The 13,074-nt window shown below is 41.2% G+C and overlaps 1 protein-coding gene across 3 annotated transcripts in view; it reads left to right on the top strand.

Annotated features, from left to right (window-relative positions):
- The window catches only part of SCFD2 (sec1 family domain containing 2), a 426,762-nt gene that overhangs the window by 210,136 nt on the left and 203,552 nt on the right, over positions 1-13,074 (top strand). Inside the window, exon 6 of one of the 3 annotated variants that reach the window (XM_026508881.4) lies at positions 814-12,869. The exons of the other annotated variants lie outside the window; for them this stretch is intronic. Within the exon in view, the coding sequence (XP_026364666.1) occupies positions 814-1,019 (206 nt within the window). The 3' untranslated portion in view covers positions 1,020-12,869. Of the gene's footprint in view, positions 1-813; positions 12,870-13,074 lie in introns of those variants that run through there. 3 annotated transcript variants of the gene reach the window in all.

The raw sequence follows: 13,074 nt of genomic DNA, 5'->3' as shown, positions 1-13,074 counted from the left end.
GTAGAAGCCTGACTTTCTGCCTTCATGTGTTGCCTGTTTATTCTGTCTTTAGCACCTGCACTGAATTGGTCCCAAAAGGAATGGTAATTTTCACTGAAGTGTTTATAAAATGAAACCCCCTTCTCCTTTTTTTCCTTTCATTTTAAACACGAGACATATGCCTGCACCTCTTCGTCAGGCTCTTGACTTGTTGCCAACCCAACAGAGAGCCATCTGGAACAGGAAACTGATACGACACAGTGCTCATTAACAATTTACATTTTCTAACATGCAAATGGTTTGGGTTTTAATTTTAGAAGCTGTGGTTTTGTCCAAACGATACTCTAATATAATTGGGCTCTTTATTTCCTTATTTTTGTTGTGGTAGTGAAGAAAAACAGTTAAATCTGGCTTGTTCTTTTCATACCGTATTGTAGGATTTGGGGTTTCTTCACTATACAGAACACCAGTTTGCAAAGAATTCAATCTTTGGCCAAGAAAGGTTTCTTCAGAGTTAAGATGTGGTTGGATACTTTCTAACTGGGAATGCAGACCCTTTCTGTCAAAATATAGAAACAATGCATGAAGTAAACAATAACACTTTAGTTATAGTTCACAGTAGTTCGGACATTTCTTTGATGTACGAGAAGTGAAACATATGTTTTCATCTATTTAAAAAGCTTACAATGCTTTCTTAGAGTGCTTAGGATTTTGTTCCCAGAAACAGATTTCAAGGCACGAATTGATTCTGTAATTGTATCTTTATTATTAAACTTTAATCTTCTACTTACCATCCCCCTGCTTCCTTCCTCCCTCCTAATCTCACACTTGTAGGAGAGAAATCAGAAAACTGGTCACCTTGGGAGTCTGTACACTATATTCCTGATTATTTCACATTGTTCTCCTTGAGAATGCAGAGCCCAGACAAAATGACATCATCTAAGGTGAGGATTGCCTTTTATTTTATTAAAGGATATGTAATGGCTTTTGACATTCGAGAGATGTTAGCATTTCAGAGCAGCAGCCCTTCCAGATATTAGAATGCAAGTGTTGAAGCCGTTATATATCAGGGCAGCTATCTACAGAGTTTAGAATAGAACAAAAGCCACCAGGGCATATTTGTTGGAACTTTTTGGTAGGGTATGTGCAAATTAACATCAAAATATCAAATCCCTATTACTTCCTTACTGATATAATCTTTGCAGTTTTTTCTTGAGCTAATTTATGCCTACATTTATTTTAAATTCAGATTCAACATGAAAAATCAGTGATAAAAATCTGGGAATATTTGTGTGTGTATGTGTGTTTTGATTTTTTTTTTTTAAGGACATGGCTCTTGTTTTGTGATTTGGCACTGACAAAGTCAGTATTTTGCTTAAAATAATAGAATAGCGAAAAATGGACATGATCAGGCTGAAAAAATCTGGGTCATTACTCTCCAGGGTAGGGAGGAGCTAGAAACGATTGCCATATAGTGTGTTACACCCACGATGTTCTCTGTGTCTGGACCAAAGCGACACGCCCTCTGCACTGGGCTTTCCAGAGCGATAGAATGTCATTTTTCTGTGATCACCTTCTCACCCTGGAGGCTGTTTTATTCTTTTGTACCCTTTGTTCCAGCCACAGGCTTTTCAGTTCCTTAAATGCATTACAATCCCTCTAGATTTGAGGTCCTTGCAAGAGCAGTTCTCTCCAACTGACTCCCCACTCCAAGCCCAGTTACCCCCTTTGGAGCTTGGTTCAGCCTGAAGGCCCAGGGTCAGCCTCCTCTGACTCCCCATACTACTAGCCCAGCGCTCCTCACCGCTGTCTGTGTCTGAAGTGAACGGTTTGTTATATATTTGTACGGTAATTTGATTAGCGTCCGCCTCCCCTCCCAGGCGATAACCTGCATCGGTTTTGCTCACCATTGTTTCTCAAGTGCTGGCTGTGCTTGGGGCATGTGGAAGGCGCTTGAGTATTTATTGAATGAATCAGGGAATAAGAAAGATGCTCTGACTCACCTGCAGTGTTTCGTGTGACACTGCGCGACACGGCAAACATGCAGCTCTACCGGAGGAGCTCAGCTTTGGAGAGTAGAAAGGTTGGCTGAAGGAGACAATGGAACATCCTAAGAAGCCAGGACACAGAAATGAGAGTTCTGAAATCCCATCGTTTGAAATACAGGGAAGAAAATATTTCACGCAGTGAGAACAGATATCAGCCATTAATAAGGAACTGTTGTTTTGTGTTTTAATATCTTTATGCTACCAGATTTTAAAACGTGGAGGGTTTTGGTTAAATTGTTGCTTTTCCCATTTCTCCTTATTTTTTTCATCTTTGTTGCTTCGCTCTTCTTTCTCATCTCCTCGTCTTGTTTTCCTGTCCGGCTCCTGAGCACACCATTCAGCCACACCTGGGGTGCAAATTGTTTTTATTTTTTTAAGATTTTATTTATTTATTTATTTGACAAAGAGAAAGAGAGCGTGCACAAGCAGGGGGAACAGCAGGCAGAGGGAGAAGCAGGCTCCCCGCTGAGGAGGGAGCCCAATGCGGGACTCGATCCCAGGACCCTGGGATCATAACCTGAGCCAAAGGGAGATGCTTAACCGACTGAGCCACCTGGGCACCCCCAAAATGTTTTTAACCTTAACTTTTCAACCTCTGGGTCTCTGACAGTTCTTCTCCAACCTGAACATAACAAAGATGAACTTCTGTGGCAGTTCTTGGCCTGTGGAAGAAACCTTGAGGGGCAGTAGAGCTTCCTCTTAAAATGGTGTTTCTTGGGAACCCCACTTTCTCTTCCATGCAGCTCATACTCTGTAGTGAGGTGGGCAAATTACTTGTCTTACCACATAAGGCAGCTTCAAAGGACCCGTTATATGAAGGAAAGTAAATTCCATATGCGCCATTTCTTGAGAACCAGTAGGATGTCATCTAACATAGTCTGGCTTTTTAAATGGGCAGTTCTTCCACCTTCACCCCCTTCTCTCTTCTTTCCTCTCTTCTTTAACCCAGCTACGAGCAGGAGTGGCTGTGCATCTGAGGGGTGCTGAGTATAAGAAGGGGACAGGGAAGGCAAGGTGTGTGCTATCCTGGGGTTTGTTTTACATGAGGAGTGTCTCTCTTCTATGCCACAGATACTCCTTAGTTTTGACTTAACCTCTCAGTTTTCCCTCAGACCCCCTCGACATGCTTCTCATCCCTTTATCCCCAACAGTAGGAATATCTGTGGAGAGTGCCCAATTGTAGTCTCTCTTAGCTAACATTTCTTAGCATATCTGTTCTCATCCAGCTTCTGTGGTCCCTCCTAGCTGCTCTGCCAAACCCTCCCAACCTGGATGGAACCATTTTTCCAGAAATGTTTTCTAAAACATCTTCTTTTTGTATAACCTCTGCACCCCCAGCCCCACCAGTAATCAGGCCCTAAACCATGGGAGTCAGTCATGAAATCAGCATTCCTAAATCACAGTATTATATTAGGTATTCAGTGATAAGGAAGAGGCTTAGAGTAAATGTTTAATCTAAAGTGGAGGAGGGAGTTTTTGCCCCCAACCCCATGTATCTGTTTGTCTCCTTATGTGTAACCTGGGGCCCCGTTATCAGGCATGTATACCCATTGATAGAACCATGAACATGCATCCTGGCTTCTGAGTTTAGCTTTTCAACAGCAGGGGCCAACTAGCCTGGGCACCACCTTTGGCTTTTTTCGTATATACAGGAGGATATGTGACAACTTTCTGTTGCCTACAATGAATTGGGAAATTGCAAAATGCTAGTGAGGGTGAATGAGAATGAGAAAGGTTTTAGATGGAGATAAACAATATGAACCCTTCTTTTTCTCTCTTCAGGGTTTAAGTAACTTTATTTCCATCTCTACAACAAAGTGTTTTCCAACTGTGCTATATTTTCATACCATTTCCTATACGTAAAATACATCCCCTGCCCCTATTCTTACCTGTAAATCTCCCACCTATTATTCCTTTTTTAAGATTTTATTCATTTGAGACAGAGAGAGTGAGCAAGAGAGAGAGCATGGGGGGAGGGGCAGAGGGAGAGGAAGAAGCAGACTCCCCACTGAGCAGGGAGCCCACGGGTCTCAATCCCAGGAGCCTGAGATCATGACCTGAGCCCAAAGGCAGACGCTTAACCAACTGAGGCACTCAGGCACCCCTCCCGTCTATTCTTTAAGGTGTAACACATCATCGTATTCTTATCCCTCCCCTAATCTTCCCAACCCGCAGTGACCCTTGCCCCTCATTACTAGTTGATGACAATCGTAGGACACTTCAATTTGTTTTGCCTTATACGGTTGATATTTGTACATGTGTGTTCTTCCTACCTGGTGATTTTGGCCAAGTTACTTAATCTCTCTTTACACTGCTCCATCTTTAAAATGGGGATATAATAATACCTGTCTCATGAGAGTGCTTTCTATAGCACTTAGCCTATTGAGCTAATGTTGTTATCTCTATTGCATTAAGCTTATTGAGGGCAGTAACCCTTGCATTTTAGATCCCATTTTAAAATGGTGGTGCTGAATGAAGAAATGGATAAATACTGGGTTTTGACATTTTCATGATGCTCCCTACTTTCCTCTAGTCCTACACTTAACTTGGTTCAAACTAAATGGAGACTATACTGACAGCTCACCCTTTGGGGTCTAGAACTGGTTCTGAGATGTATAGGTGGTGATAGAAGTATTTCATAAGGGTGCCTATTTTTGTAAATATCTTACTTTAAAAAACTCTATTTGCTGTACTGCAGAAGAATTTCCCTTCTATTACTGATAAGCCAAAAACTATAAACAATATATCATCTTCTTGGCAGTAAATCTAGATATTCTTCCCCAAAGCCACTTTGTTCATCTAAAATTGATTCTCTTGTTTTTGTTTCACAAATATATATTTGGTACTGAAATATTTTTTTTAATTTCATAAGGAAATAATATTTAACCAATGCATAGTTATGCTTGAACTTACTTTCTTACACTTCTTTTTTCTGAAGAAAACCTTATGGCTGGGTTATAATCACCTGACCCTCAGCTTTCGTTGGCCCAGACAGGTGTACTTGGATTATCAGACACCAGTGCATTTGCCTACATGAGAAAAAGAGGACTGATAGAGTTGGTCTCTCTTTCTCAAATACTTGGTCCCATGTTCCTAGCACACAAACCAGCACAAATAGGAATTAATGTTTATTTTACACCAAAAATGTCTAGATACAACACCAAAACTATCTTGTGGGATAATCTGGCTACCTGGGCTCACCGTCTATATAATACAGTAAGATGTTAGGCCCCCTAATAAGACGGAGCCCTACTCCAGCAATATTCTATTCCAGGAGGCTTATCATTGACGCACACAGGCCTTTGGTCTCCTGCTCCCTGGGATGGGAATTCTTAGATTGTTGTTACCATAGATGTGCCTGTGAAGATCTATTTGAATTCTTCTCTAGAGTAGTGTCCAAGCAGGTCTGCAAACCAGCTATGTTAGAATCACCTGAGAGAATTGTTCAATATATAGCTTTGCAGGTCCTACCCCAGACCTACTGTATCAGAAAGCTGAGTGATCAGCTCTGGGGATCTGAATGGAACTGGAGCAGTGTGTTCTATCTGGAGACCCCTCGATCAGGCATCAGGAGAGGTTTTACCTTGAGATATCATCCCGCTTGAGATATCTAGGACTTCACCCTCTACTCTGAGTACTTAAACATGGTCTGGGGTCATCAAATGGGGTGGGATGTGGCTACTTGGAGTGGTCAGTTGCTTCAGTCTTGCATATAAGCAAGCATCACTTCCTACAGGCACTCAACTGATGGTGTCCGTCAGTGCACATCACACAGTTATTAAGTGAAAGAGCTAGAATTCAGACCTCGGCCCCTCTGGGGTCAAGGCCAGATGTCTTCATGTCTGCACTGTGTTGCCTACCAATTCCAGACTAGGCTGCTCCAGCCACTCCTTCCCACCTATTTATTCTGTTTCTTTTTCATTGTTTACTGTGACATAGCTGTTCCATTTGATGGCTGAAGTTCTTGCCAGGACAGAGTTTTGCTGGGACTCTTTCTTCCTGTTTATGGTGAGTGAGCTGGAGCTTGTCAGCATGTCAAGGTTCCGAAGTCACAGTCCAGGATTCTTTTTCCTGCAAATTTTTTTATTTGGCACCAAAGTAAGTGAGTCTTGGGAAGTTATTCCTTGGGTGATCCCATTAGGTCAGAACCTGGTTTAAATGGATAATATGATGTGATGATGGCAGCTGAAGTATTAAAAGCAACAACGCATTTTGGAAAAGAGGATAAGAAAAATGAGACCAATCTTGGTAGCTACTTATATTAGTGTTCTTGATTAATGTCTGCTTCTAAAAGAATCAAATTGCTAATGCATCTCTAATCACTGTACCAGTCATAGCCAGTTAGTTGTATTTCTGTAATATTACACAGTACACAGGCAGGCCTGGCTGGAATGTCACTTTCTTCCACGAAGGGAGTCAAGATTACATGTCTTGCTCCTTCTCTCCATACCTCGTCTTGCAGCCCACCATCCTGGTTGTGACCAGGTCACAGCAGAGCATTCGCTCAGCTTGGCCAGTAAGTCACAGTTGGCTCTTTTGTGGACTTGTAAGGGACCCCAAGGAATTACCCATGACAGCATTCTTCCCAGTTAGGCTGCATCTTTCCTACTACACTTCAGAAGCAAACCGGATTGCAGATTCATAACCAGCAAGGCTTAGCTGTTCTGTGGTACTGTTGTGTTTGGCCTACTCAGTGTTTGTGAAAATTTTCAAATGAAAGCCAAATTAGAACCCTAGAGAGTCTTCACATTGCTGGAGATAAATACATTTTATTTATTTATTTATTTTCATTATATTATGTTTAATTAACCAACATATAGTACATCATTAGCTTTTTATATTGTTTAGTTTCTCTTTGAAACTATATTTTAATTTCTCTTTGAAAAATGTAAAGAATGGCAGGAATTGGTTGGAACTGAGTCATGGCTGCCTCTTAGAAGGAGCCTGTGTTCTCCAGATGCCCCTAGCATCCATCCCTTGCTTCGTTCTCTGGTAATACCTGCAGCCCCCAGATGCAGGGGAGCTCATGGCCTCCACCTTACCATCACTGCTTTGTCCTTTCTCCACCTCCCTGTTCATAGAACGAAAGAACAAAAAGAACAGCAGTTTGCAGAAGGTTTGCTTATCATTGTGTCACTTTTTTATGAACAGAAACTCAAGATGCACACATTTCTGAGTGTCTTTAGGGGCCTAGAAACATATCAAGCACAGACTGTGGCACATAGTAGCCACTTAGTAAACATCTGTTGAATGACTGAATCTGTACTACAAGCCACAGGTGCTTGGGGACTCAGGGTCATTTGTTTGGCTGGAAGAGGAGACATCACGGGGCAGCTTGGGGATATTAATGGCACTCTTAAAATACAAGCAAAGCTTGGATGACAGCTAGCAATTTTTCAGTTTCCATGAAATACAGCACTTTATTTTTATTTTGTGATGGAATACCTTGGCCACTTTATACTTAAGCCCTTGTGGGGACATTAAACTTTAGTGACCTTATAAAATTTCAATAAATTTTCTTTCTTCTCATGCAAGCAAAAAAGTCTTCTTGGGTTCAGTTGGGTCTGACAGTCTCCCTAACCTGACACTGCCTCTCTCCCAGTGTGGGCTATGAGATAGGGACTGCATTCCACATCTCTCTTGTCTCTCTGCTCCAGAGACATTGGGAGTTAACGATGAATTCTTGTTTTGTTAATAACATGCAGGCTCTGCCCTACCAGGTCAAATAGACATTATTAATGCCACCCTGTCACAGTACTTTGGGACTAGGATTCCAAAAGATTGCCTGAGTTTGAATCCTGGTTCTACTCCTTATTCATTGTGTGGCCCTGAAAGGTATATGTCATTTCTGTATCTTAATTTTCCCATCTGCAAAATGGGTGTCCTGGTAGCACCTCCATCATAATATTGTTAGAATGGTACCTGGCTCATTATGAGTGCTCAGTGAAGCAAGAGCTGCTGTTTTGGAGGTGGCAGGGACAGTGGCAGTAGTGTCTGTCTTAAATTATAAGAATGTAGCTACTAAGAACTTTTGTATGTTTTAGTTTTGTCTTAAATGCATTTAATACTTCAAGAATTACAAAGTCCTTTTGTGGCCAGGCTATAAAAGTATCAGAGTCTTTTCTCCCCCTTTAATGTATGAGCAAGTTCAATTTGATAAAACAAGAACATTTCAGCTGCGCACAACTTTCCTGGTCATGCAAGGCAGATGAGGCCTATGTGAGGAAAGGTAATTATCTTTCCATAGCAATCAGTATTCTGTAAAACCCACCACATTCTCAGCCCTGATTACTGGGGAAAAACAAGACTCTGGTTTCCCCAGGAGCTCCTTGTCGTAAAGTCTGCCTTTGGAATGTGCTGTGATGTCACTGCTGATTTGCCACAGGGATGTGGGTTTCATCTATGTTGTTGGAATATCTCAGTTTATCTGCTTTCTACAGGGGATTACAGCACTCTTCAGGGGTTTTGGAAAGTTCTGGAATGAAAGTATCCTTCAGGGGTAAGACATGCCTATTGCAAACACTGGCGGTCCTCAGAAGGTTAACTGTGTGTGTCTACCTTAAGGAACTCTTTTTCTTAGCCATTTCAAACCACAGGACTTTTAAACTGGCTTTATTTATCTCTACCTCTAGTCTACCCCCTTACTTACTTTGGACAGAAACTTGATTTCAGGGGGGAGCGTTGTAAAGTAAATGCTCATATTGGGCTTTTTTTTTTTTTTTTCCACTTACTTGAAGATTCCTTTCAGGTCTACACCAAGAGGAAGTGAATTCTATCAGTTATAGTTGGTTCCCAAAGCGGCTTTTGAACCCCAGATGCTATGGATGCCACTAAAAAAAAGCCTTCCATTAGGGAAAAAAAAAAAAAAAGTGGATCCCTGGCAGATTATAAGAGGAAATAAATATAGTATAATGATTACAAGAGAGAGGAGGAAGGTGTGGAAGGATGTTTTTGAGAGTCAGAATTGAGAGTGTTCCTGCCAATTAGGCCTGTGACCTTGGCTAGTTCTTATCTGTCAGTTTCTGCCTCTGTGAAGCTGGGAATCACAATTACCACCCTCATACAGTGTGGGGAGCACTCAGTAAATAGTGTGTGGCCATTATCATCATTACTGTTATCATGACTTGCTCTAGACTAAACCTGGAAGAAAATTCCACTTATTCAAATTAGGAGATCTTAAGTTGTCAAAGCATTTCTAAACACTATCTTTTTCTGATAGAAATACTTGAATTAGCTCTCTCTTTGTGATCATATCTCATTTCAGATTTTATTAATTACCAAGCCTCTTGATCTAATCATTAACTAGGCACAGATGGAGAAATGCAGTCACCTATACGACTGACTAACGTTATTTACTTCTAACTCCTGGTAGACCTCGAGCTGCTTGGGCCAATCATTTCAACAGTCATCACCTATTTCCTGAGTGCCTATTATATGCCAGGTAGGAGTGGGCTCTGGGGACATGATGGTGAAGAAGAGAAAGCCCATGCCCTAAAAGAGCTTGTGTTTTAGCAGCAACATTACTTTTTTTTTTTTTTTAAGATTTGTTTATTTATTAGAGAGAGACAGCCAGCGAGAGAGGGAACACAAGCAGGGGGAGTGGGAGAGGAAGAAGCAGGCTCATAGCGGAGGAGCCTGATGTGGGGCTCGATCCCATAACGCCGGGATCACGCCCTGAGCCGAAGGCAGGCGCTTAACCGCTGTGCCACCCAGGCGCCCCAGCAACATTACTTTTTACTCATATTTATGTCCTACTCATACCACAGAGTACCTGGCACACAGCAAGTACTCAGTAAGTGTGGGTTTGTTTGGTGACTTGGGTGTGACTTACTGAAATGGAAGTCCAATGTGCTCTTTCTGGAAAAGTATCTTTAAGAATTTTTTCCATGAAAGAGCCACCTTGTCCTTATGTTATTATATTTATTAAAAATCTCCTTCAGTATGGTTAGACGGAAAAATTGATCTCGCTGATTACTGTCTTCTTGCTATTTGAAGAAGCTCTTCACTATGATCTTATTTTTGTAAAATTACCTGTGGTGTTTGTATGTGTAAGGAAATGCATAAAGGAGGTTTAACAGAAATACAGACCAAGGTGGCAGACTGGCTCTTGAATGTTACCAGACTTTGCAAAGCTTGACAAGAGCTCTTTCTCTAATGTACATGAAACTCCTAGTCTGCCTGCACACCAGCAGCCTCCCCTTCTACACTTGCAAATAAAGAACAAAGACAGTAGGCTGTAGGGTGGGAAGAAGGTAGCAGGGGAGGGCCTCTCCAGTGCTTGGCCTTGTATAGAATGCTTTTTGTTTGCTTAAAATCACCTCTTACCTCTGAGGTAGATGCTCTCCCCATTCTGCCTGATACAAATGAGGAACCTGAGGCTCAGAGGCTAAAAAGCTTCCAAGGACACCCCGTGGGAGATGGCAGAGGCAAGATTTGAGCCCAGGCTTGCCTACCCAAAGGTGCTGTCTATGACAAGGCCACACGCCTTCTCTACCTGATTGATATTCTTGGCTAAGTCTTCCCGAAGTCAAGACTGTCTTCCTCAAAGCTGCTGTGGGTTGGGGAGACAGATCACAGGGCGTAGTAAGTTGGAGTGTGTTTTTGTGTTCAGCTTTCCTTTGGCTGGGACACACAGACTCAAGAGGAGCCATCATGGCCTGGAATTCTCTCAAGATTCCATGGTTTTGGTGCTAGGGCGGGCTTTAGTTATACAGAGTGCCAGTCTCCTGTAGAAAATAAAAACTTTCCTCTCCTTGGTCTGTTTTTCAGAGTCTAGCAAGATAAGATGCAGAAGTTTCGTCTAGGTACAATAAAAATTAATGCACCTTTGGTTTCCTTTCTCTAATAGAGTTTTCAACTTTTATTCCACACAGAATCTGAGTTATCTCTGAAAGGCCGGTGGCCCCTGGAGGCTCTGGGTTTGCTTAAAACCTGTTGGTATTTCAAGGATAGGTTAGCATCCTTCCACCTTCTACCATATCCATCAAAACCCAAAGTCTGACTCTGTTGGGTTTTTTTTTACTCTGAGCATGTGGCTCAGGATGCCTCTGTTGGTTAGTTATAGAAGAAAACCCAACTGAACTAAGCAAAAAAGGGGGTTTATTGTTTCATATAAATGAACAGTCCAAGGCCATCCTCCTTCAGGCACAGCTAGATCCAGAAACTTTAACTGTATCATTGAGACCTTGTCTTTCCCTGCCTCTACCAGTGTTCTTCACAAGCTTGGCAACTCCAGGCTTATATTCTGTAAAATTGTTAGTTGTTCACTAAATATTTCCAGGTTTCCTTCATCTGGGTACATAATAAGATTATGCTGTTCTGTCCCCTGAAGTTAGATGTGGCAGTGTGATTTGCTTTGACCAATAAAATGTGAACCTAAGAGGCATGTGTAACTTCTAGACAGAAGCTTTTAAGAACCATTCCATTATTCACTATGTACCTTTCTCCTTACCATGGTGATTACTGAAGCATGTGTCAAGATGGGGCCTCCATCAGCTTAGGTCCCTAAGTGACTTCAATGAGCAAGGCTCTTCTGTTAATTTATGATGGATGTGTGTGTGTGAGGGAGAGCTTTTAAGTCACTGAGGTTTATGCATTTTATTATGACATAATCTATCCTATCCTAACCAATATGCATCCTCCATGTATATACATATACATGGAAAAACAAAAGGTATTTCTATCCTGTTTTCTCAAATAAGAGTCTTAGTTACTTGCTCTGAATAACTCTAGTTGATGATGTACCCATCTCCGAATCCATCCTGTGGCCTAGGAATGCAGTGCTCTGAGTGGCCAGGCCAGGGTTTCGTCTTTACCCTTGAGTTAGAGAGACAGCTAGCCACCCAGTGCTCATGAACAGAGTGAAGGAGGTAGAGGTATCAGAAAATGGAAGATGATGATCTCAGGGTCCTGGGATCGAGCCCTGCCTCAGTTTCCCTGCTCAGTGGGGAGTCTGCTTCTTTCTCTTTGCCCCCTCCCCCACTCCTGCTCTCTCTCTCTCTCTCTCTCTCTCTCTCAAATAAATAAATATAATTTAAAAAAAAGAAGAAGAAAATGGAGGATGAATGCTAGGTAGATTAAAACTAAATGTGTCCTCTATGAGAAGTAATAAAAAATTCCTCTAGCATTTTCTTTTTATTCTGGAGCAAGCATCCCATTTGACCTTTAGAAGGCAGGTGTCTCACAAGCCTGCTGAAGAGAGTTTTGCATCTTCTTTTTTTTAATGTTTTTTTAGTATATTATGTTAGTCACCATACAGTACATCCCTGGTTTTTGATGTAAAGTTCGATGATTCATTTTCCATACTATAAATAGATATATCAAGGAAAAAATGTAAATCAGCAAGCCTAAAGTGGAAAAAACTTGTCAGCCTCATGTCCAGGTGTTGTAATAAAATAAAAGATTTAAATATTAATGTAATTGCCATTCCTTTCTGTAAGTTCCTTCTATAGTATTACCCACTTTCAGTATTTGTCCAGCTCTAGTACAAACACCACCAATGAGAGGACAGGTCTTGGGCTCTCTCTTGGTCTTTCTTTGGTTTCTTACAATGACTGATGATCTCTCTACCTCAATTGACACTCATTCATTCTGGCCTCTGGAAGTCAAGATGAAAGCAAATCTTATACCACTTCCACATATGTGGAAGCTCCTAGCATGGACCTGGTATAGAATAAAGAACAGATTCTTACTGTAGCTTTCTTAAAAATTTAAAGATACCCTGTCCCAGTCTTTACTTTTTTGAGTTGCTCTTTTATGTTTTCAGTTTTTCTTTGAATGGCATGCTTCTAAGTCTCCTAACTATACTGACTGTTTTCTTTTTCTTATGTTCCAATTTGTCTATGTACCCATTTTCCTTTTATTTTTTAATCTATTCTGTAATCTCTTTTAATTTAGTGTGTTTAGACCATTTAAATTTATTGTAATTCTTGAAACGTTTAGGTATAGTCTACCCCTTTATTATTTGTTTTCTGTTCCTTCCTTGTGTTTTTCATTCTATAGTTTTCCCTTTCCTTCCTTTTAGGTGGTTTGAACATTTTTTAATAAT

The sequence above is a fragment of the Ursus arctos genome, unplaced genomic scaffold (genome assembly GCF_023065955.2).
Source record: "Ursus arctos isolate Adak ecotype North America unplaced genomic scaffold, UrsArc2.0 scaffold_9, whole genome shotgun sequence".
NCBI lineage: Eukaryota > Metazoa > Chordata > Mammalia > Carnivora > Ursidae > Ursus > Ursus arctos.
Note: the sequence above shows the minus strand (reverse complement) of the source record. Positions and strands in the feature narration are given on the sequence as shown.